The sequence below is a fragment of the Tinamus guttatus genome, unplaced genomic scaffold (genome assembly GCF_059628265.1).
Source record: "Tinamus guttatus ecotype Peru unplaced genomic scaffold, ASM5962826v1 Tinamus_guttatus_pri_ptg000439l, whole genome shotgun sequence".
Lineage (NCBI taxonomy): Eukaryota > Metazoa > Chordata > Aves > Tinamiformes > Tinamidae > Tinamus > Tinamus guttatus.
In genome coordinates this window covers 1665645-1690737 of record NW_028288973.1, presented here as the reverse complement: position 1 = coordinate 1690737, position 25093 = coordinate 1665645, and the positions used below count along the sequence as shown (strand labels likewise).

General features: G+C 40.5%; 1 protein-coding gene across 1 annotated transcript in view; it reads right to left on the bottom strand.

The window, feature by feature from the left end:
* The window catches only part of MYH9 (myosin heavy chain 9), a 69655-nt gene that overhangs the window by 21934 nt on the left and 22628 nt on the right, over positions 1 to 25093 (bottom strand). The window contains exons 4-15 of the mRNA XM_088531907.1: positions 16395 to 16422; positions 15492 to 15585; positions 10187 to 10279; positions 9379 to 9442; positions 8741 to 8839; positions 7586 to 7729; positions 6307 to 6402; positions 5073 to 5191; positions 3815 to 3967; positions 1886 to 2059; positions 890 to 1063; positions 165 to 279 (exon numbers count right to left, since the gene is read on the bottom strand). Of these exons, the coding sequence (XP_088388033.1) occupies positions 165 to 279; positions 890 to 1063; positions 1886 to 2059; positions 3815 to 3967; positions 5073 to 5191; positions 6307 to 6402; positions 7586 to 7729; positions 8741 to 8839; positions 9379 to 9442; positions 10187 to 10279; positions 15492 to 15585; positions 16395 to 16422 (1353 nt within the window). The remainder of the gene's footprint in view (positions 1 to 164; positions 280 to 889; positions 1064 to 1885; positions 2060 to 3814; positions 3968 to 5072; positions 5192 to 6306; positions 6403 to 7585; positions 7730 to 8740; positions 8840 to 9378; positions 9443 to 10186; positions 10280 to 15491; positions 15586 to 16394; positions 16423 to 25093) is intronic.

Here is a 25093-nt window from a genome sequence, read left to right as displayed (position 1 = left end):
AAATTTTTAATACAATACCATGTATTTTCTAAACAAAGAAAGATCCAGACAAGGCTCATCTTGGTGGTTTAGTCTACACGTAATAATGATTTTTACAGACTTTTGATGATCAAATAAAATTCTTCCATGTAAAACAAAAAGAAGAAAAAGGATTAATAACATACCATCTTTCCACAGTTCAGACACAAACTTATCCGATGACTGGTGCAGAAGAGTAGCAATGTTGTCATTCAGCGGATCCATGTTCTTCATCAGCCACTCATCTGCTTTATAATCCACCTAGAGAAAACAAACATGTCAAGAAACGAGGGAGGATTTTCTGAAGTACAGAATGCAACAAGATCCTGCAAGGCTAAAAAATGAAACACTGAGGTTTTCACAAGCAACAACAGATTATCAAATCATTCTTGGATTTGCCTTTCAAAGACATCTATGCAAGCATAGCTGCACATTCCATATCCTAACAAACAGTTACAGAGTCTATTCTGTCTATAAAAGGAATGGATACATAGTATCAGCATGCACCATTCTGAGTATGACAAAAAAAACACTGCTCCATCACTTTTGGTGATGAGGTCTTCATGCAAGCTGTCAGAAGTATCTCCAGTTTTCACCAAGTTACAGAGAATAAATTTAAAGTGATCGCAACCTGACATGTCTTCAGCTATATGTATAACCAGTACCTTACAGACAAGTTACCTAGGCTGCACAGGCACCCACAGTGGTGGGAAAAAAAAAAATCCTCTGTAATGTCTCCTACTGGTTTCCCCTGGTCTCCCATAGGTCATCAGTCATACTGGGAATTAAACATTATTTAAGAAACAACAGTTATGCATCAAAAACATAACAGATGTTAGGAATATTCATCTTTTAACTACTAATCTTTTACCTTGCCAGCATAATGTATGATACAGAAATCAGCTTTGTCTTTCAGCTGCTTTGGTTTCTGGAATTTGGGATGGGTGCCTTGCTCTTGTACAACCTTTTCCACAAAGCTCTTGTCTGTTGCTTTTGGGAACCAGCACTCTTCATCCAGCAGCGCCAGAATACCAGGAGGCCCAGCCTTCAAGCAGGGAAACATGAAAACAGCATTAATACATTATTAATAGCTTTAGACAGCTAGGAAAAAAAAAAAAAAGGCAAATCTGATCCCCTATCGTATCAGTTTAGCTACTTTTGAACTAATAGAAAATGCAAATAAGCCTCCAAGATCTGCATTTGGATTCTGAACATAAACATAATTCTGAACATCCTCCTATGAAGAAGGTCTCTTTCATGACAGCATGTGTCTTAGAATAAAAAAAAAAAAAAAAAAAAAAAAAAAAAAACCTCCCCAACTTTTTAATAAAAGGAGTACTATCACTCAGTTCTCCAGACATACGGAAGTGTCTGTATAAGTAGAGAGACCATAGCAGTACATGTCCCGTATTAGTCCTTACTATCTGAACAACTACTGTGAAATATGGACTTCTAAGCTTCCTTAGAGCAAAACGAAAGCACTGGAGGTTTATGGTTCCTCATGGCATTTGCAGGCCACTAAGGTAGTTTTCACCGCTTATGCTAAGCTACAGATAGGCACCTAGCAGCAGTTCTGCACCTAGCTCTACACAGACATAAACAAAGCAAGACAAAATAGGGACAAGACCAAATGGTCAACTAGGTGATCTACATTCACACAGTATGTCCTACAAGAGGGATACTAACAAATTCACTGGGCCTGTATAGTTGCAGACAAGGGAAAAACTGATCATTTCTAAGAAACCACTTTGTCAGTAGAGGAGGGGAAATTAGCTTTCTAGCTTTTGTAATCTACCTCATATGCTTGATGGCAAAATAAACACAGCCATTTTTTGCTACCTGAGTGTAGGAGAAGGCAGCTTCTTACCGGCTTTTCTATGAGATCAATGCAGGGCTGAAGATCCAGACCAAAGTCAATGAAATTCCATTCTATGCCCTCCCTTTGGTACTCCTCTTGCTCCAGAATGAACATGGTGTGGTTGAAGAGCTGCTGCAACTTTTCATTTGTGTAATTAATACACAACTGCTCAAAGGAGTTCAGCTATTGAAGAAAAAGATAGAGGATATTTCAACAGTTGCTTTTGAAGATGTATGTACTATTCTGTTAGCACTAACGATCACATTTGTAGCTGAGGAATTCTGAAGTGTTCTGTGTAATCCCTGAGGTAAACAGCACTTTGCACACAACCCCTTTTGCTTATGAACTGCATTTCCCATCACAGGTAACTACATCACCGCTACAGCTCCTGTGGGAGTTCATATCCACTGCTCCTCAGAATTTGCAAAAGAATGTTTAGTCGTAAACAACAGAAGAATTACTGCAGCTACTTAACCAGGGATCAGAAAACTCCCTGGTTTTCTCTCAAACTCTAAACTAATAGGTACTTAAGGACAGATTTCTAAGCACTGCTTTAATTCCCATATATTCCTCCCCTCATAGGGGAAGGGAAGTCCAGGAAGCTGCTTGCTCAAAACCTTCAGGTTTCTTCAAACTCCAGGGACAAGACTAATAACCAAGGATGCATCTTCATGCTAGACTACACTGGATATAATGCAGGTGCTGCAGGAAATGGTCCTGCTTTTACTTCCTCCACGTCTTTGTCAATCTTAACTACGTATTTCCAGTCTCTTCCTTTTCATGAGGTGCAACATCCATGGAACCAAGGGTGCAGTTAGACCACTAACCTGACCAGAGAGAACCACAGTGAATTTTCCTATAGGTTTGTTTTCAATTTCATGTATGAATGGTTCCAATTCACCTTTAGCTGCACAACTCAGGTGATAGGAGTTGACTGGGATCGATGGGGATGAGAGGATAGTTCTTTTCTTAGGGCAGCCTCTGGTTCCTCCAGACCAAGTATAACGGGAAGTCACATTGCCAAACTGTAGTTTCAGGAGGCAAGGATTTGCTCTAACAATTCACTGCTGTCTACAGAGGGAGCTCCCACTTCCCTTTTTTTCATCTCTATTTTTCCCCTAAGCTCTTCAGCTCATTTCTCTTGCTACTTTTTTTATGCTCAAACTCCCCTCTATAGACTGACTAAATTACAAGCTACTCAAAGAAAAATGTTTTTTAGGACTTGTGAGTTGAATGGCATAAGGAGCTTACAGTGCTGTGGCCAGAAAAGACTGAGGGGAAAAGGAGCAAGAGCTTTTCCAAATCAAGGAGCTCTTAAATCAGTTTAGCCATTTGTGAAATTACACTCCTTCTTGATCCTGTCTCATAAAATGCAGTTGGCAGAAAGGAGCATACACAGGTCAGAATGTGTTTTGAATCTGATTTGATCTACCCTTTGTCTTTTCCAAAATCCATCAGCAAGAAAATAAAAAGTCATTAGAAACACTTTTTGCAATGCTAAAAGGTTACAGAGAACCATACTTTGAATGCTTCGAGGCAGACTAATCAGACATGAAATATTACGTCCAGTTGTGACCCATAACTCCACATGGTATTTGAAGACTTTTTTTCTGTAGGATAACAAACATTTAGACCCTCTAGGATAGTGAATCAAGAAGAGACAGAACTATAAAGTTAAAATATTTGTGATGCACATGCCCAAAGCGTTGTAAGCACCGGAACATAAAGCAATGAGAAAAAAACATTTCAGAATACATAAAATACTAGAGAACAAAGCCCTTTGACATATTATTTAATAATTTATCTGATCTCAAATTCAAAAGTGAAATGCACATTTTTTGCAAAATCATTCTACTCTTTCCAGATTTTAAGTGATTTTCTTCTGTGGTCTTTGCTTTGTAGCAAACTGCAGACAAGAAGAATCAGCTACCACCTTACCTCAAAAATCTCAAAGCCTGCAATGTCAAGGATTCCAATGAACGACGCACCCTGGCGCTTGGTCTTATCCAGGGCCTTGTTGATCCGCATAACCAGCCACCGGAACATCCGCTCATAGGTGGCTTTAGCCAGAGCCTCAATGGCAAAGTCAGCCTGGAAAAAGTGACAAGAAAAAAAAAAAAAAGAGAAGTGCTTTAGAGTCCAGAGCACGCTGCTTTGGTGCCAACAGCACAGCTATAGCCTCCTCTTTACTTCACCTGACTCCCTGAAAAAGGCTCATTTCGAAGATTAGTCACAGTGAAAAGCAGATAGCTCAGCAATATTCCATAAACAGAAGCAAAGAATTTGCCATGTTAAATTAGTGTGTCAGTGCCAAATTTCACGATCTTGCTTGTTGAAGAAGCCAATGACTGGTAGTTAAGAAATAAAACAATATTCAGTCCCTCCAAAGCCTAGAGCTTCGTAGTATTTTTTTAAGGGGTTCAAAGAAAAGCATTACCTTTTTTTTTTTTTGTAATTTAGGATTTGTGAAGCCTGACTTATTTTCCTTATTGCCACTACTCATGATTGATACAGAAATACTACACGGTAAGGAAAAGAGTATCAAAATGGAAATGCAGACTGTGACTGTCTCTAGATCTCATCTGGTATTCTCTTTCCATTTCTTTCCATGTTATGGAGGCATGTTTATGAACGCAGAGAATAAGATTGTGTTTGTGAAGGAGCCACATAGAAAGAAGTTCTACTCAGACAGTAATATGGGAGTTTTACCCCACACAGAAGACAACAACCGCCTGGGTTGGGTTTCATTTACAGCACATTCATCACTGCCCACTTCAAGAATATTAAGAAACGTATGATCAGCTTCAAGGCCAAGTGGCGAATTCTTTTACTGCAGCAGCTGACCTACTCAAAAACTGCTTCCTGTTTTACAGCAACTTGGAAATGTCATTGCTGCATCGAGCATTAAAGAAACTTTCTCCCCAGAAGTCGACAAAATTAAATGAGTGACATTCTTATTTTCTTCAGATGAGAAGTGCAAGTAAAGAGTAATGTCTATCTCTATACAGAACAAGCAAGCAAATACTACAAGTAATTTCCATTGTATGTTATTCAAGTATGGTTCCATACACTGCAGCCAAAAAAAAAAAAAAAAACCCAAAAACGATAAAGGCTACAGAAACCTTTAACAGACCTGTCAAGTTTTAATCTTGCTGCCACAAAGCTGAGTACTCATTCACTTTTACAGAATACCTACCTGTTCTTTGGTCTGAGCCTTCTGGACATAATCTCGTCCAACCTTGATGCGAGGGGTCAGGATACCTCTAGTGAAATCCGTCACATTGATACCCAAAAGATGAGACACTTTCTGAGCAGCTAAGGAAGAAAAGAGGATACAACAAGATTAGTGTTCCTTTGTTTTTCTTCACAGAAAGCCCGAGAAATTCCTGCAACTGCATTCCTAGTCATGAAACAGCTTCTAAGAAACATTAAGTGAAAAGCAGGTTAATAAGATGAAGCAAGATACCTTCAAAAACAAAACAAAACACACCAAACAAAAAATCTACAATCCATACTAAAAGATATTGAGCTTCTTAGTAGCCACAGCAATAAATTTGATGCAATAATCTTGTACCATGAAGTCATAACATGGAAGCTTCAAAAAGTTAACAGTAGTCTGCCATCAGTTTAAAAATACTGCTGAATAACCGACTCCTTATTCAAGCTAATTGTTCTGTCTTCATCTGCTGATTTGAGGCAACTCTATTTCAGATGAATGGTCCAAAATCAGCCTGCCTATTCTCCCTGCTAAAACATCATTTAAAGCATTATTTCCAAGATAATAATAGCTAAAATTATAATCACACTTGCAGAGAAATTAGCAACCTCTTATCATATTTCTTCAGTACATCTATAATGAAACTCTAAGAGATAAGCCACAGTAGTGACAGTAGTATTTACACATCTAACAATGAGCAGTGCAATTAAAATATGTAGGTATGGTTTAGACCCACCACCAATCTATACATCTTACTCTTACAGTTACAAGCCTATATACAGAGTTATTGAAGAATATTTGCTTTAAGTCTTGAAGCAAGTCTGATAATACAGGCTTGTAGGAGCCATCATTTCTACCCTGGCTAAAATACACACATATTCCAGTTGAATAGCCCTTTTAATTTGGCCATGGCGTGTATTTCCTGCCTAGTTTTGTCACAAGAGCAGTGTCACATTCCTACCCATGGGTGGCTGCAAACACACACTGACAAAACAATGCACATACTTGCATCTATAGGAAGGAGCACTTGCAATCCTCAGAAAAAAAAATTATCTTAAAAAAAAATATGCTCCCACACAGAAACCACTCCAACATTCCCTACATATTGTAACACATTCTTCTACCTAAAACAATTTCTGGTAGGCTTTTTTCTCCCTGAAATTTCTGTGGGTTTGCCTTTGGGGCGGAGTGTGGTGGGGAGGAGCCTGGTTACCTGTGTTGTCTGGCATGGAGGCTTGGTCTGTGTTGCGCTCTTTCTTGAAGACAATGTTGCCAAGTTGAAGAACGCCTGAGATAACCTTCAGCAAACCTTTTAAAACAGAAGATGCTCAGGGTCAGCCACCACCATAGGTTCAAGCCCTGTCAGGCACGGTAAGAGTAGCACGTGCTGACACTTTATGCTTAATGACCATAGACTTTAAATGAGAACGTGAAAATGACTGGATGATGGGGACTGTCCTGAAATTCAAGCCTTTCTCAACATCGCCAAAACTGATCTGGAATTTAGGGAAAAACCATTACAGATAAACAAATAGCTTCTCTGTGAGACCACTGTTCAGGATATAGGATTTGCCCAGTGCCCCTCACCATGCAAGACTAGGGAGCCCGGGAATTTAAGCCCTTCTCACCCCCACTGCAAAAGAGCAGAAGGCAGGACCCAGGGTCACATCCCGTCCTGTAACATCCACACATTTTGATAAAAAAATCTTTTTTGTGTGTCCTTAAGGTCCTTTTGAACACATAGAAGAGCAAGTTAATAAGAGCACAAAGCATTCAAAGTAGGTAGATTTTATTCCTTTAATCCCATATCATTTTCAGTTCCCTGATGAAGATCTGTGGTCACTACAGTTTATGAAGGACAGCAGGCCATGAACCAAAGTGCCTATACTATAACTAACTGTAACTAACTATAACTTCTGCTAATGACATAGCAAAATGACCTGCCCACTGCTAATGATGTATTCAAATACTTCAAATGGTGAACCTTGCAAAGGCAGTATCAGATGCTAAGACTAGAATAAAGTTTTAAATACTATAGCATAAATTTTCCATTGCATTTGTATATGAACTATCAAGGTCCCTTTGATTAAAAAAAAATTCAACATCCAGCAGAGTGAACAAGAGCTGTACAAATGCTACTTTAGGACTGACAGAAAAGAAACACATGTGCTCCTAGTGGCATTCACCTCCATAAAGTAGTTTCAGAGGGAATTCTTGCATGCGTTATTGATAAGCTGAACAAAGAGCCCTTCGACTGGGAACAAAATAAGCAGAGGCATGTCTCCATTGGCTGTTTAACTTCTAAGGCTAAATGTAATAGGTGAAACTATGCTGGAAAATCCTGAGACCGATAGCTCCAATGCCACTAAATTTACCATTTGCACACTGTTCACTATGTGGGATTTTTTGGGTCTAGAGTTCAGCTGCACTTTAGATACGTCTATTCCCTCTTTCTATTCCTTGCATTTTCAAGCTCTTCAGAGGATTCATACCCATCTGCTCCTCATCTGGGATGCCCATGATCTTCATTGCTTCCATAGTCTCCAGGAACATGTCTTTGTCTTGCTGACCCGGGATTGTAACATGCCCATTGGAAAGGAAACGATATTTGTTGTACGGCTCCAGCAGCAGATCAGCTTAGGAAAGAATTGAAAAAGCAAAGTTATGACCTTTGTTATGGACGACAAGCTATTGCTTAGAGCAAATTTCTGAATTGTGTATGTTGCAGCTCAAAGTGAATCAGCACTTCTTGAAAGGTCAGCTAGAGGTACCTGAAACTCTAGCTGACCCTTTTTCCTGGAAGTCTTTTTTCCTGTATGACAGAACAGGGACAAAGCCACTTGTGTTATGCCCTCTCCTTTCCAGGCAAGGGCTGAGAACCAGATTAAGACATACTAAAGATCCTAGAAATACTTTTCAAAATTTAGAATATATGCTTAATTGTTTTTGAAAAGCTGGCCCTCAGGTTTTTTTTCTATTCACAACAAATGGAGAGGTAACTTGCTTGATGAATCTGTACTAAGACCAGCTTTACTAGCAGCACAACACTTAATACCTATTTTTCTTACTTAATAAGGTGTTTCTACGTTATTTCTTTCTATTATCTCCTCTGGAAAACTCTTGAAATAGTACCCACTATGACGAAAGGCTTCTCCTGTCCTTCCCAGATCAGTTTACAGTTCTCACACATCATGGGCGCTAAGTAAGGATCTCTCTGACTGAGATTTTCAAACTAGGTGCACTAGAATCCTAGTTCAGATTCTAAATGCTTTGCTCCATTCAGTTAAACAGTAATCCTACAACAGTAGGATCATTCCTGCACTGAATGGTTTACACCATGCAAGGCAAGACTAAACAGGGGACAATTATTGGATAAGGAATGGTGTAGAGTCATTGCTGGCAAGGAGACACATACAGAAAGGAACCAGAGAAGCAAGTTTTCGTGAACTGAGAAGTACAGGGGGAGGGCAGAGGCATGTATAAGTGTAGGGAGGAAGTGAAGAAAGAATAACTACCTCTAAAACCTAGTGGCTTGAGCCAAAAGGCTACAAAGAAACAGGAACAGGCCCTGGTCTACAGTGTTTGGGTCACTCTGTCATTAAAATGAGAGAATCCCATAACTACAAAAAAAAAAAAATCATACTTACTCTTCAGATGCTCCCCTGCCCCGGACAGCAGGTAGTAAAAGATGTGAAATGTTCTCTCCTCTTTGGCTTGACGAATTGCACGTGATTTCTCCAGTAGATCTTTTCAGAATCAAGGAAAATGACCAGACATACAAATCACTTCCCATTTCACAACAGGAAAAAAACTAGCGATGCCTGCTATTCTCTTCACATCAATTGACAAGAACACTGATTTAGCAATTGTGACCAGCAAACAACCCACTGAGCTTCTCGTGATGGAAGGATGGCCATGACAAGAGAGGCTTAAACCATGAAGCCGTGACCACCCTTCTCCGCCTCTCCTGAGCAGAAGGGAGAACGGCTCATGAAACCCCACAGCTGTTCATTTTATCAGAGTTTACATTGCCATTTCAGCTTCCTATTGACTACAAGTCGTTAGTTAATTCTGAAGAGATTCCAACCATGACCCCAAAGGTTACAAAATACTCTATAAAGAAAAAGGAGACTACAGCACAAATCTTGCTAGCATAAATTTAAATGCCTCCTATCACATTCTCGACCTCACAAAAGTTAGATGTGAAGAGATTTCTAGATTATATTATTGCCACACTCTACACACTGTAGTTTTTCTCTTTTAAATAACTATATAGCAAGGATACAGGTCTCGATATTGGCTCCAACAATGTAGCCATTGACATCAAAGTTGATTCTGATGAATTTGCCCTGAGAGGAAGATACAAGCATTAATATTAGAATTAATTTTGTCTGGTAACAGTAAACAACAAGGGCAAATCATTTCTTATCCCAGAAAAGAAACTCAGAACAAGTCAGGCAAATTTTATGCAAAGCACAGGGTCAGCCAATAGGCAATGCCTACAACAATCAGAGTGGTTTAGCAAATACAACACCAAACACTTACTTGTAATGAGGGCATTTTGTGACAGACTCCAAACTCATCATGTTTCAGCCTATATTTCCCACAGTCAGTCTTTTTTTTTTTTTTTTTTTTTTTTTTTTTTACTTTCACATGCTATATGGCTTAGACAGCTCTTCCTCCAGCACCAAAGTCTTATCTCCAGCCCTTTTCATTACGTTCCAGTCCTGGCTTCCCATCTGCCTGTCAGATACTGCCCATTGCTTACCAGAGCCAGCAAAATAGGAACCACTGTCTACAAAATTAAATCAAATCAAAACAAACCAAAAACCCACCAACTTTTATCAACTGAGAAAAAAAATCGACATAGGCAATCCTGTCACAGGTTCAGGTTCTTTCATACCAGCCACTTGCTGCAAACAGCAGCATTTTCTGGGTAACTGGTTGAATGACGCTTGCTTTCCAGATTCATTTGAGGGAAGCCAAAGAAAACTGTCCTGTCCTAAGAGGACGATTAACTCTTCTAACTCCACCCTACCTTCTTCTTCCCCTCTCCTTTTAGCATACTGGCACCCAACCTGGATAATACTCACAAATCTTGAGGAGTTGTCATTCTTTACTGTCTTGGCATTTCCAAAAGCCTCCAGGATGGGATTAGCTTGCAGCAACTGCCTCTCTAGTTCTCCCTAGAAGAAAACCAGAAATCAATAAAAGAGGTAATGATTTGCTGCATTAAGCTTGGATCAAACCAGCTCTGAAGATTCAATTCACACTAGTTTGGCATCTGTTGCAGAGAAGCTATATTAAACCTTAGGAGATGCTCCCTCAGACCTTCAAAGGAGACTTGGGTAGAACAGAATTCCATTCCATTCGCAATGTGCCTTGTTCCTTTCCTCAACACAAAGGTCTCCACTTACAGCACTGACTTTCTGTTAACAAACAGCCCGTTAAGGCTACTTGACCATAATCAGTCAGGATTGGAGCAGAAGAGCATTCATTCTATCCAAGATCATGCCCACATCCCAGAAGTGTCTTGCCATCCAAGCAAGAAGAGTGAGAAAAGATCTTAGTTTGCTATTGCAAGACAGCCCTGAACTCTGCTGGTAGTAGATTAAACAAAAACAAAAAAACTCTAAAATAAATAAAGTTTTCTTGAACTAGACCGACCATCCTCCACAAAGCAAAAAGGCCTTCTTTGTGAGGAGGCATGTGCGCGCGCGCGCACACACACAATGGAAAATTAGTCGCATCCCACAAACTGCAGGATCACTTGTGTTCTGCTGCACTGCTTGCACACTCCTCCCCTCAAGGAACACAAATGCTGGAGCTGCAAAAAAAAAAAAAAAAAAAAAAAAAATCATACCCCACTGTAGTCTCCTGCCAAGTACTAGATCACTGGAGCATATTCACCTTTCCCTGCAGGCTCTAGATATATCCCTGGTTGTTTTTAAAATTGCATGTCCTCTGTGCTAAAAGCATGAAGTTCCACATATTTCAAGATTACCTAAAAAGCCTCTGGATACAGCAAGTGAAAATTTAAATTAATGTTTCTCTTTTTAGCCTGTACTGAAAACTTCCTGATGCATAACTGATGGAAATTGGCTTTGGTTATTGAGAACTGGAACTCATGGACAAAACTTGCAAAGCTATGGCTACAGAAAAGTATTTCCCATTCATTCTCAAGGTGCGTTATAAAACAGGTCAATCCTCACACTGCCTCTCTAAAAATACACGTAGTTAAAAATAAATAAATAAATAAAGTGAGGCAGAGATACCAGGAACTGAGAAAAGAACTCCATGTTATTATTTTATTATTTCTTACTTCCACAGTTCCTTTATGCTTGCAACACGCAGAGCCAAATCCTACCCTCAGTCAAAGCACAACTGCACATTCATAGAAGAGACAGCTGCTGCAAACACTTCAAATCACTGTCATATATAACAAGGCATTACAGCCCTGAAAAGGGAACCTGAACTGCAAGATCTGCTATCTTACAACAGCACCAGTGTGGGACTTTGTAAGGAGAAAACCTTGAAACTGATTTCCAGGCCTTGCAATTGTGCATCAGTTCCAATCCCCTCTCCTATTCCACCACCGACACCAAAGTTGGAACTCTCTTCTCTTCTTCTTCTGCATCCTGCAATTAAGTCCTAAATCCCTGTTTGTGACTGCAGTATGTTGCTATGGCAGTGAGTGATGTCACCAACTTAACATTTCAGCCCAACTAAGAAACAAGGAGGGAAGAGATCAAAAAAGAGTTTTGCTCTAAATAGAAGGGAGGCTTTGACATTGAATCTATTTTAATTATGTGGTTAAAAATGAAACTAGGATCAGCTACACAAGAATCAAACCATATTAGCTTAGCTACACAGAAATAAAAAGTTGCTAGAAAAAATGTATACCACAGACCTTTTGGGTAGTCATTTTTAATACTTCAGGAATAAGGTGTCATTAACGACATTTAGGTAATAGCAAATTGCATTTTAGAAGTAATTAGGTCACTTTAGCTAACAGGCAGGGAGAATGCCAGCTTAGAGAATACAATATATGGCTGTGGGAAAGAAGAAAAGGCTAAAGTTGGTCAAATCACTTCTCATAACCTGCCTCAGCACTGTGATATGGCAGTAAAAGCAAGTTCTCAGCACGCCACAGCAACAGCACAAAAGATTCAGGAGCTCTGTGATACTACTGTGATATATCTGTTCCTCACTCACACGCACTGTAATGTGGGCTGTGTTTAGGTTTTCAATAAACTTTTTTTTTTTTTGACCTTCAATATTAAAGGCTGAAGGCTTCATTATTCTAATATTCTTCTGGAATGGGCAACTTCAACCAGCAAAAAACAGAACAACATAGAGCTGTCACAAACTTTCTAGAAATGCTCAGGTTCCTATCATTAATTGCAGGCCCTCAACCTGAATTTTGTCAGAACAAATTCATATAATATTTGGCATGCACCTGAAGTGTGTGCAGTATTTCTCATGCAGACTGAGGCAGTAACAGTCACTGGATCTGTTGGCCCTGGGTCAGGCACTGCAGACTCTTGAGCACAGTCTTTTCCCTCTGCTCCAAAGTTACACCACCAATTTAAAGCAACTAAAATCAAAACCTTGATATCAATTTATACATTGAATTTCTTGTGCATCTTGTGCACTTTTTGGAATGACTTCTATGTAAGATAGAAGCCTTGCTAGCCATCTGTTTTTTTCAGGAAATATGGAGAAAGGCATCTAGAAATCAAAACTAGCTTTAACAGAATGCAATGAAAAATAAAATAAATCAAGTTGTTTCTTCTGTTTTCTAAATATCAGCAATTTGCTTTTGTATTCTTCCTTGCAATCATATGAGAGATGCAAGTAACAGGATCCGACAACATTGGGTTGGAGGGCGGAAAGGCAGAGAGAGTACCAATAATCTAACTCTCATGACAAAGATTAAGGCATCAGTAACTATTATCCATGAATTTCTTGTTTGCTGTGAACTTTCTCATCTTGAAAAGTTTATTACATGGTTTAACAAGTCTGTGGAGAGGCAGAGACTAAGAATGGAAAAACATCAATCCTGCTTCTATAAATAAAGTTTGATTAAATGAAAAAAAGTGGTTACATAATCAGATCCAGTAGGCCCTAAAAGCAGCTGTAATGTGCTTAGTATTCATACCATGCATCTAGAAGCTATTTAGCCAAACGTACATACTAATGCACTGGCATCAGTGGAAATTGCCACTATCTCTAAAACAGAGCTACAGCTGAAGAACACATTGTATAACCCTGATTAACTTGAATTCTTGGGGAAACAGGAGTTTAGGTTCTAAGCTTCTACTAGAAGACAATCAGGAAACTTTTCTGATAAGGGAAGCACCGGTTCTTCCCACACTGTCATTGGTTTTAAGGTCCATGTCTAATCTTGCTCCTCAGTGTCAGCATAGATTTCTTTTTGGCTTGAAGCACAGAGACTTGGCACTACCATACTCTATCCTAAAGCATAAGTGTGCAGCCATCAGAGATCTGAGAGTAAATAAATAAATAAATAAATGGTTTCAGTCTTCATAAAAATCTCCTAATCTGACTCCAAGTGCAATGTTTATAAAGAACTGTTGCCTAAGGAACAGCAGTTACTGTTTAATCACAAAAGTAGAGCAAAAAGTCAGTTGCAAAACTTCTCAGAAGATCCTTCAAAAATCAAATTTGGTCAAATCACACAACAAGTCCAACACGGGACTGTTTTGTTCTCCCAGGCAGATCGTTGTCCTGCTTAGGTGGTTGAAATTTTGCTCAAGGATAAGTAGTGGAAGAATGCTTAACTCAAACCCATGATTCTATTTTCCACATTAAAAAAAAAAAAAAAAAAAGGGAGAGGAGAAGGAGGAAAATGTTTCTAAATACAGCTACTAACAGCCATGGAAAAAGCTTTCATATGTCTGAAAGTTTGGCACATAAAAAGTTATTTTTTTGGTTGGATTCCAGAAGCCATTTATTACAAAGTGTGCACATGCACACATAGCATTTCTGGGTTCAGAGATGCTCTCTTATTCATGAACTCTATATAACACCTATCTACACACTAAGCTACTAGGAGAAAACTCTTATGCAGAGATACAGTGGATGCACTTGGCATCTGGCTTTCATTAGCGAGCTCAGCACTGAACATTTCCCATGTGTTCAGCTTTGGCGAACAAGCTCGCAGTCCTGGAACATCCCATCTGCAGGCCAGCTTCCTCCTGACCTCTCTCAGCAACCTGCACCCACATCTAACTTCTGGGAATAGAAAACTGAATACTTAACTAAATTTGTCTCACTATGCACACACCACACATCCTAGAAATTCACGGTTCTAGGAAAAGCCTGGTCCAGTCCTATTGACATGGAGGAATGCTTCTTTCCCAACAGTATACCTGGGAAAATCCTGCAAGAAAAGCCTTAAATGCAAAACAGTATTGAGCACAGAAGACAAGTATTCCCGACATTAGTCTCCAGTTGAATATCCTGATCCAAAAGATTACTGTGCATCACGCAAAAAAACAATAGTGAATTGTCTATGGGATTGTTCAAAGCTGCAGAAAGTGATATTGGTGTAGAGTGAAAAGCTGCTCAAAAAAATCACACAATGGGACAGAAAACGCATTCCTGGTGCAGAACGTGCAGTAAACGTGCAGCTCACCTACGAGGATACAACTGATGAATTCGGCAATAGTCCATCGGGGGAGAGGGAGGGGAAAAAAATATAAGTGAGACATCTTCAAAGTCCTCCCATCACCGCCACCACCCTCCTTTCATGTGCTGCAATGCTTGACTCTTCTCCACCCTTTCATGTTTTCCTACAGTTTTAGCGTTTTCAGCTGACATCTACCAGCCTATCAACCTATTCTCCACTTTCAAAAAAGTATGTAAGAGTCAGCCCTGACACATAAAGGTACTGAAGAAAAGAGATAACTCCTCTGGGGAAGGGTAAGTTTTAAACTGCCTTGACTTTCTGTACGTGATACATGTGTGTAAAAAGACCAGAAGGAAGGAGTGATGCTTCATTCACAGTGTCCCTACACATGCTTGCCCACAAATCCAAGATACTGTTCATGGAATCATAGAATGCTTAAGGTTGGAAGGGACCAACCTGTTGATGAACTTATCCCCACTGTAGCTACCCTGAATTCAAAGGAGTTATATAGAGCTCACATATAACCTTGGCTTGTATTTTATGGCAAACTTTTATGATTTCATAGATAACTGTTCTCCTCATTTTATGTTCTCATAGTTTACTGTGCTCCTCAGTCCCCAGTAAACATTTTTATCTAGACTTTTATTTGGTAACATGGCTTTTACCAATGTCAACCAATTGAAACTATACTGTTGAAAGCCAGCACAGTACTACAGCACCATGAAGATAAAGCTAGGTCTTACCTGGTCCTTTTTAGATTTATGCGAGGAAGCAACATGAGCCAGATACTGAATGACCTTCTTGGTGTTCTCTGTCTTACCAGCTCCTGATTCACCTCTGTAAAGAAAGTCTGTGATTCAATCACGAAATAGACAACGGGTGATGTATTCAATACTCCTAATCCCCGAAGGGCTACAGAGCACTTCAACGGCTTTCTGACTACCTCTGTCAAAACCAACAAAAACTGAATCACAGCAGTGAGCAGTAGCAGCACAGCCGGGAGGGCCGCCTAGCCGTGAGCCAGTTTCTCACGGGGTGTGGGTTGGATGTATGTACACAAATGCGAGAATGGAATAAAAAACTGCGCTTTCCAGTCACATGGATGGTTTCCAAGTGTCTGGGGAATAATCTGGAGGCTGCTGTGGTGTTAGGGGCTCATAGGTAATGAAGGCAATCTTTCAACAGCAAGCCCCCTGGGCATAAAAAGAAACACCCCAAGTCCTTCAGCAGAACTCACTCACTCAGGCTTTTCGAGCCAATCATGTCTAGAAAAGAAACTGCTGTGTCAAGTAGGAGCATTTGTTTGTTGCTACATCAGCCTCATTGGTATGAATGTACTTAAACACAGCAGCTGCATCAAATCTTAAAGATTCTCCAAGTCATTTCTCATAACAAAACAGTTCTTCCCTGGGAATTTGAGCACAGGGACTGCTTCAAAAATGCCTTTCTTCCTGAGATGATTCTGCTGACAGGATTAAATACATATTGGAGGAGTTTAAAAGGACAAATACTTCCTAGACCCTCCAAAGTTACCTCGATTTACTGACTTCCGCCCCCAGCACACTTACAAATAGAAGAATTCTTCAAGCAAGAATTGTAATACAGAAGTTGTTATCAAAAAAAAGCTGACAACTGTAGATACTCACGTGCAAAGGATGGACTGATCCTCTCGATCTAGAATAAATAAAAACAAAGAAATAATTTTGAAACTGTAGTCAGACCAAGACAAATTTAAACTTACATTTCTATGATGTAAGCATATCAACACCAAAGACAAAAACAGAAGCCGGCAAATTCCAACAAGCATCCTCAGAAGAATGGCCAGACAACCCCTTTTCCAGCAACAGAAGCCAACCTCCCGCCATCTGCCAGTCAAAGAACAGTGGCACCGTCATGCAAACAACCACAGTTTGCATCACAATTTTTGTACAAACAATACAGAACACCTCCTCCTTTCTGACCCTGAATGTTTCTTTATCACAGGGCTATAGTTCAGTATAAACCTACTTGTCCTTCAGCCCACTCCAGCCCTCACTCTTCTATATCCATACTAAGAGAGTTATCAACAGAGCAGGGAAAATGGATTTTGAAGAGAGTGGTAGTGGACAGGGCAAAAATAACCCCAAAACAAACAAACAAAAAACTCAAAAAAAAAAAAAAAAAAAACACCTCTCGGCATAGGTTTTCATCCCCTAAAAGAAGCATTCTGAGCCCATGGAAAGGATTTGTTACTGATCTTATACAGACTGGAGTTGAAAACTGCAATGCTGAGCAGCAGTGTAAATCCTATGCAGCCAATGGATTCATAGCACCATTCTGTATTAAATGAGGAGCTTATGAGCAGCTGGTAACAGCAGAAACCTTTTCTCTTGCATGCTGATATACCACAAAAATCAGGAGTCGAAAGGCTGCAGTGTGGTAGATGTACCAAGTGGCAGACGTACCAACTCAGGGATTCAACTCCTTGCTGTGGATGACAACATCTTTCCCGTTACAGAACTTACTGCTCTCAGCCTACCAGCCACTATCTTCTCCAACATCTTCCAGCTGCTTTGAGCTTTCATCTATGATTTCACTTCCTCATACACAAGCCTTTCCACCATGTCTTCATTCCACTGCTCCCCCACTTCCATGTTCACAGCTTCTGCTGCCTCCGTTTCACTTTTCAGCCCTCCCTGCTAGTCCAGGCTGCCCCACAGGCTTTCCCTGTGTGACCAGGCACTGCAGAAGTTATTCACATAGTCTTGTGTCACACAAGAGCCATGAGGACACCTACAGAACAGACAGAGCCATCAAACTGAAGCTCTCCACTAGTTCAGAAGGATTTTTGGTGGTGGTGGTAGTTTTTTTGTCTGTTTTCTTTTAATCAACACAAAATTCTTAACTTACTATGTGAGAGATTAAGATCTGACATATCACAACATAGTCTGAGAATCTGAACATCACTACAGTGAGATTTCATCCAGTTACTGCCATTCTTCCCTTTTTTCCACATTGAGCTTTTATTGGACTAAACTTTCATCTAAAAAAAAAAAGACAGTAGGGCTCGAAAATCCCTAAGAGACCAAAATTCACTGAATTCTTCCAAATAATCTATTTCAGCTATGAGTAATTTCCAGGAGTCTGTTTCTGAATGTGACTGTCTCCGTATTTTAGTTACTGGTTCTGCCTGCTCCTTTCTCCAGGAGCTCAGAGTACCCAAACGCACTCAGCGTCCTCTCACAGAGGTACTTAGACGATGTAATTGAGTCGCCATGCAAGTTTCTTTGTGCAAGATAAAGAGATTGAACTCTAATGAGAGAAGGCTTCATAGTCAGAGAGAGTTCAAGTATTTGAAACTGCTTTCCTACAGCCTAAACACTGCCAACACAAATACTAAATGTATTTCAGGCCTAATCTCACAAATTCAACAGTAACAACACACTCCACTTACTAAAAGAGAGAGGTATATCTGGCCTTTGAACACAATTTCATGGAACAGGAAGAACGGAAAATCTAACAGCTCTGGTATTGTTCCTATCTATTCTTATATTATCCTGAACCTAACAGTAGAAACATCAGGATCCCACATTATAGGTAGGTAATTCCTGGGCTACAGCTTCTTAACAAGAAATCTGTTGTATGTGAACAAGAGCACAAGATTCAGAGGAAAATAAGTTCCTTTATGCCAGCTGATGCAATTCGCAGAAGGGGCAGATCTAATATTCAGCCCCAAGACAGCAAGAAAGTATGTGGAAAAAAAATGCCACTCAGGAGGTTTTAGGGCAGCAAGCTCTACGCATCCAGAACTTGGTCCTGCGGCTTTACAAGCATTGCACATTCAGTTGAGTGCTGAATTATATTTAACATTTTATATTTAATCTAGTTGATACTTAATTATATTACATTTAAAATATTATATGTAATATTTGCATTACACCTTTATATAGGATATGTGTGGATTGCTCTGAAGGCACCACCCACTCAAGGTTCGCAGTGGGTCAGCAGCTTGGCTTGCACACGCCAACCCTCTGCATAACTGGGCATCAGGAGGGTGGATCGGGGCAAGAACTAATGACTCATTTACAGATGGCCTCCGGAAACATGTTCTTCAGGAGTGGTGACACCTGGTGCAACTCTCCACCACAAAACAGCTATGTAAAGGGAAAAGATTTTGTCCCTGAATAACTTTTGAAAGTTTGACTGTGAACATTAGAAGCAGCCCACTTGTCCTAGGAGATGTTGCACTTGCATTCCAGTACTAGAGAGGCTAACCCAAGAAGCCTTTTTGAGGAAAAAAAGATAACCCAAAGGATGGGATGATACTCCTAGTAAGTCCTGGTAAGCAATTTTGACAACTGAGACTCCCCGAACATGGAATAGAGCCCTAGGTACTTAAGATCATACAGTCTAAATAACATACATCTTTCCCTTTCTTCTCCTCCAAGAGGGCATCCTTATTTCAGCAAAAACACTCGCAAGGAGCCCATTAAACCACTGCCCAACAGAAAAACAGATGATCAACATCAGATAACATCCAGAAGCATTTTGGCATTACACGCTTTTTTTTTGTTCATGACAAATTTTGTCATCCTCAATTGAAAGGCTCTTTAAAGGCTTTTCCAAAAGGAACATTGGAATCCCTTCCAAAAGGATAAGGTGGCAACACCGTTCTGCAGTTACCCAAGGAAGCCCAAGTGCCAAGCACGTGTTCCTTCCACACATTGGCGGAGCAGGGCACTGTAAGCGGTGCCGATGCAGGAAACGGCACAGACCCTGTTCACCGTCGTCCCCTTGGCACTTTGTTTTCCTCTCCCAGCACACTTGCGTGGTGGCCTCATGCAGCTGTGTTAGTCACCCCTGCCTTAAACCAGCAAGAACGTACCTGCGAGTGCAGGCAAGTCACCGGCAGTGTGCAGACACTGCTATAAAAGGCAACATTCCTGTTTGCAATCCAGGGGAAATTCTTTCCCAGGACTGCAAAGCAGCAGTCATTGGGATAGCTGGAATTCTTCTAATTGTGCACGAACAGACAACTCAAATAATGTGTTGAGCAACAGGAAATTGGAGCCTACCAAAGAGCCAGCAACTACAAAAGCAACTCTTAGACACAGCTCCAGTTAAGAATTACTCTATATATCAATATTCATTCTCCATGCAACTCTGTTACCATGATGCAGAATTCAATTGCCCAGACAAGAGGCACCCTCCCCCTTCATTCTCCCTGCCTTTTTTAAAGGATCATTCAACACAGGAGCGCTGCACAACTTCAGTCAGCACTTGCCTTTATTCCACTGTCAGTTGTGCAAGCCACACACTCAGCGAAACAGAATGTGCTGGGTACCATAAACTCCGTTGCTTACAATAACACAATCAAGAAACTCCTGATTAAAAGGAATCTGCATCTGCTTTTCTATCCTAAACAAAGTCGCTTATTAAAAACAATCCAGAAGAACAACTCATTAGTTAATTATATCAGCATTTCTCTATTTCAGAGCAGCTGGCAAGGAAAGCTTTGTTATCTAGACTCTTCTTCATTATCACAGTATTCAAGCAATCACAAGCAGAAGCCTCAACCATCCATAAATTCAGGATGTTACACATCCTTCAAATTTAGGCTATACAGCCGTATAACTAGATCACGCAATTATTGATCGCATTTAAAAAAAAGACCTTAATATCTAACTCATTCTCGACTTTCTACAGCCCAGAAACTTAAGTCTCATTCTAGACTGCTCCCAGGACCTCTCAGCTTTTATTAAAAACATAAGTAAACTAGAATTTGTTTTAACAGGAGAGACATATTAAAAAATAGAACTCAGACGGCTATTCTCCTGCAAAATAACAGAGCCGAACAAATTCTGCAACTGCTGTGGTCAGGTATGTTGGCATAACTGATAAATGGAGTCCCCAACTCCTGAGTTTGTTCTTAGACGTTTCGAGAATGAAGAGAAAAAAGGTTGGCAAGCTAGAACAGAATGTGCAATTTACCCTATGCATCTCAGTTACGGAACGTCCTAGCAGGCCTTTATCACCCACTTCCTCTGCCTGAGCGTTTCAGGCCTGTTCATCTCCATAAAAGGAGAAGTAATATAGCACTCACACGCTGCTGACATCATCTCTCCAGCTAGGAGGAAGCGGGGCTGGAAGGCAGCGCCTTGGCTCACGCTCCCCTGCCTATAGCTGACTCATTAAGGTTAAAAGCTAACCAGGGTTAGCTAGTACCACCCACCTCCTAACCACGGAGAGCAAGGTCTGGCAGGAGAGAGGAGCCTGGCCTCTAGGTTTCCGTTACCGCTGCTCTGAGCGCCTGCAGCCCTTCATCAACTGGCTCACCCACCGATTTAGAGAGTTGACTTAAATCGAGAGTTACTCTCAAAAGCATGCGAGTGCTTAAAGCATGTGGTAGTTTCACACCTTTGCTCCTTCCACAAGCATCTCTTCTCATCACAACATCATCTTACATCCTTCTTCCCTCACTGCTCTAACGCTTGAGGAGCCCCAGGCATCTATCCCTGCTTGTGCTACTAGGAATAACGCCCCCCTGGCAGAAAATCTAATCAAATATACGCACGGTGGTGCTTGCACCTATATGCTGGTTGGAGTAGGATCAGAACCAGTCCAGCAAAACACCCAAGCACAGCCCGAGTGTCTGCTTTTCCACTGTCCTTCAAGGGATTGCCTGGGAGAGAAGTTTCAAAATGCTAATAGCCCATTATTAAAATGAAAAACAAAACAAATCAAGGGTAAATGTAACGTGTCCAAGAGCTTTCACAACAATAAAACTTTGCAGAGAAAGGGCGAAGTCACTTGAGCTGTGAAGAACTCTACAGTGTCAAGATTCAGTTTGGCATTTTCTGAAGCTTAAGCACAAAGGAGAAAAGCAAATTTCATTGGAAGAGAGAAAGAAAAAAAAAAAACACATTATCATGGGTCAAATGCAGATATTTATAGCCCCAAACCGTTTTTTTTAACCAGAGGCCATACCCACTTCTCTAGCATACCATAAACAGGAAAACAAGTTAGCCTGCAATTTTAGGTTACACAAATGTTTATGAAATTCTGACATAAAACAAAAACTGGTATACAACCTGCAAAAGCTCAGGCACCTCGCGATAGTAAAAGAGCATACAGCAGAGAGACTGACAGCAAGGGCAGCACTACTACCCAAGCCAAGAAGACAGAAGACTCCTGCTCTGGTCTAGAGGAATGAAGCAGAAAGGGTGTGGTGACCATAAAGACACAAGTGGGCAAAGGTCTTTTTTTAGCTCCTTGTTCTATTGAAAACCATATTTCAAGACATAGATTTTTACAGTTGCATTTAGAAAACCTGCATTCAACATGTGTAAAATTTCTTAAGGAAATCAGAAACTATGCATCTTTTCATACTATTTGTGTGCAAACACCATCAAGTAATAATCTTCCCAAATCACACTTAACACTGCCCTTTGCTTTAGTAATTGGGACAAATCTTGGAAATAAACTAGTGAAGTCACAGACTATTTTCCATTTGTTTTAGGGGAAACAGAGCTTGACCTTTACATGCAACTTGAAAGAGATATCTGTGCCCCTACTGCTCTGAACAGCTCTGTCACTTAGGTATCCGTAACTGCACACAGCTTATGAGTTAGAATATAAATATGACTTCAGGGACAGTGTAATGTGAAGTGCAGCATAGCAGATCACTGCTAAGAAGCAAACAGCAAATTAAGAACTGATACCAATAAAGTTAAAATAGAAGTGTTCTGCTAATTCAGAAAAATATGAAAACACTCCAGAATTACAAATAAAATACTTGGAGTTCTATAGGATCAGACGCAGGACTGTTTCTTGTGAAAATAATAGCTGAGTCTGATGTGCATTTGAAAATGTTACATAAGCAAGTGATCTGTCTTACAACAGCTACCACTATCTCTACTTTTCAGGTAACAAGGCTAATACAAATCGTGGCTTTTATGTGAAGCTACTGTACTTCCAAACCTTGCTTTTTAAATACCAAAGTCAGAGACTGACTAACTCCAAAGCGAGTATCAGCAAGGTGCTGCAGAGGCTCCTTTGCCAACTAATCCAGCAAGGTCAAAGAAGGTTTAATCACTGTATAATGATTTTAAGAGTTTTGCTTAGGGAACCACTACAAGCCCTGCATTGTCATTGGGAGAAACTGCAGTGAAGGGAGAAAGGTGCTGTTTATTCCCTCTTCTACCTGTCCTGTTGTTCAGCAAGCTCAGCAGAAACAGAAAGCAAGCAGGCAGAGTACATGTTCAACAGAAGACCTTTGAAGAAAGCATTCCGAGATAATCCCTATGGTTCCAGATAATTACAGATATCTCACAGGTTCAGGGGCATTAAAATGGCTATCATGCTCCAGCGACCGATGAAAGTTATAGCTTACATCAGTATTTGACAGAGAAATTTCTTTACATGAATGTTTAAAAGATAAACAGAAATAATTTGCCAGTACCTGAACAGGTGATCTTTAATAGCTATAGTCTTTTTCTAAATAGAGCCCCTGGAGAACATAAAGTGAGGTAAAGCCCTTATCCCCCCCATATGCATCTGCTGCCTTCAAATAATGATTTGTTTGCTCAAGATAGCGGCTGCAAAAGCAGCGTGGTAAGCTTCAACTTTTCAGTGCTAGAAAATAATTATTGTAAAATCAGGCAGATGTGAGGCATCCAGGTTGCCCAGGGAACGGGAACATTAAGACAAATGGTTGTTTGGTTGTTTTCTTAAAGAAAAATAAATAAATAAAAAGTGTTCCACCTTTTTCAGAGTTCTGCTCTTGAAACACATGACCTATCTTGAAGGACCACACAACAAAATAGTGTTATCTTATTTCAGGGTTCTGGTGTCTTTGGTTTTTGCTTTGGGGTTGCTAAAGAAAAGGAGGGGGAAAAAAAAAGTGCAACTTGAATACATTTTCCATCATTTTATTGCTTCGTGGAAAAGCCTTGTGAAGTTTAATGAAAAACATCTTAACCTTTATTGAGTATATAAGTGCCACAAACACTTTTTTGATTGAAGAACTCAGGGCAGATATACAAGAGAGGACCAAGCTCATCCATAGCACCTGCATGTCCATCTGCATGGACACCTAAAAAGGGTTAAGTGTTTTCTGGGTTTACAGAAACTGAAATAAAAATCTCATCTTTCTCTCCTTTCTTGATTCTCTTCCAGGCCTTTGAATGGCTCGCTTATCAGGGTACCGTAAATTCACTAAAAACTAAGTAAAAGTCAGAGTCCAAACCAATTAACATTCAAGGCTTTTCCACTCTGTCAGCTTAAGAGATAACTACACCCCATGCTGGCAGAAGTCAGAGTCACCAGCTTGTTATCCTTCTCCAGACCATGAAGGATTCCCTGTCTTCTGGGCTCTGAAAGGAGCCCAGGGCACGACAGTCTAATCCTAAATGCCTCTGGCTCATGTGGCGCACTGGACCCTTTCATCTTCTACTCACAGTACAGATTCCTGCCATACCACTGGCTGAATCAAACCTCCCCCACAGCTAAGCAAAACTGAGAAAGAACAGGAATGTTGCTTTCCATTGCCCTCGAGGCTGGTCAGGACCAGACACACAGCCACAGCTTACCCACCTTCCCTGCTGGCAGAATGCTACTGTTCACCTTAAAGAGGTTCTGCTGCCTTAATTCAGTCTCAAGGGTTTCTCCTAATACATGCATAAAAATATGAAGCAACACATATTCAAAAGCCCTAACAAACCTAATTAAATAGGCCACAGCAAACTAGTTCAAAAGCTAATTGGGAGTGACTTTCACGTCCAAGCGTTCCAAGGTGTCAGCATCTGGATTCCTCAAGCTGGGCAGAGGAGAGTTGGCGCAAACATCTGGGTAACTGATGCTGCTGAGAACACTACAGCTAGAGTTCTTCTGGGGAGGGTGCAGAGGCTTAGGGAACCAGATGGAAGCAGATCTACAGCTGATCCTTTTTATTCCTCACTTGCTACTGCTTCCAGTGCTGAGGGACAGTTGAACACTGCAGCAATGCTCACAGACTTCCCCGGGGTAGGAAGTTGGAGCAGGCAGCTCGTCTTTAGCTTTGTGCACCAAAACAATTCAAGTTTGGGATTTCTGGGTTCACTCAAGCAGGCTGTGATGGAGACACTTTCCCTTTCAAAAGAGAAAGGAAATGCCCACTTAGATGAATCACTAATTGTAGACTGTTATTGGACCAGGGAAGTTACCTGTCCCATGCCAACTACAGTGTTACAGCTGTAGTAACTGGATATCCCTGCTGCACACAGATGGACCTGGCAGGGTTAAAGGACATGTTGCATGCACATGGTGTTCCAGTTTGACTGCTAACTGCAGATGGCAGAGGACATTTTCAGTCTCACTACTGAAACAC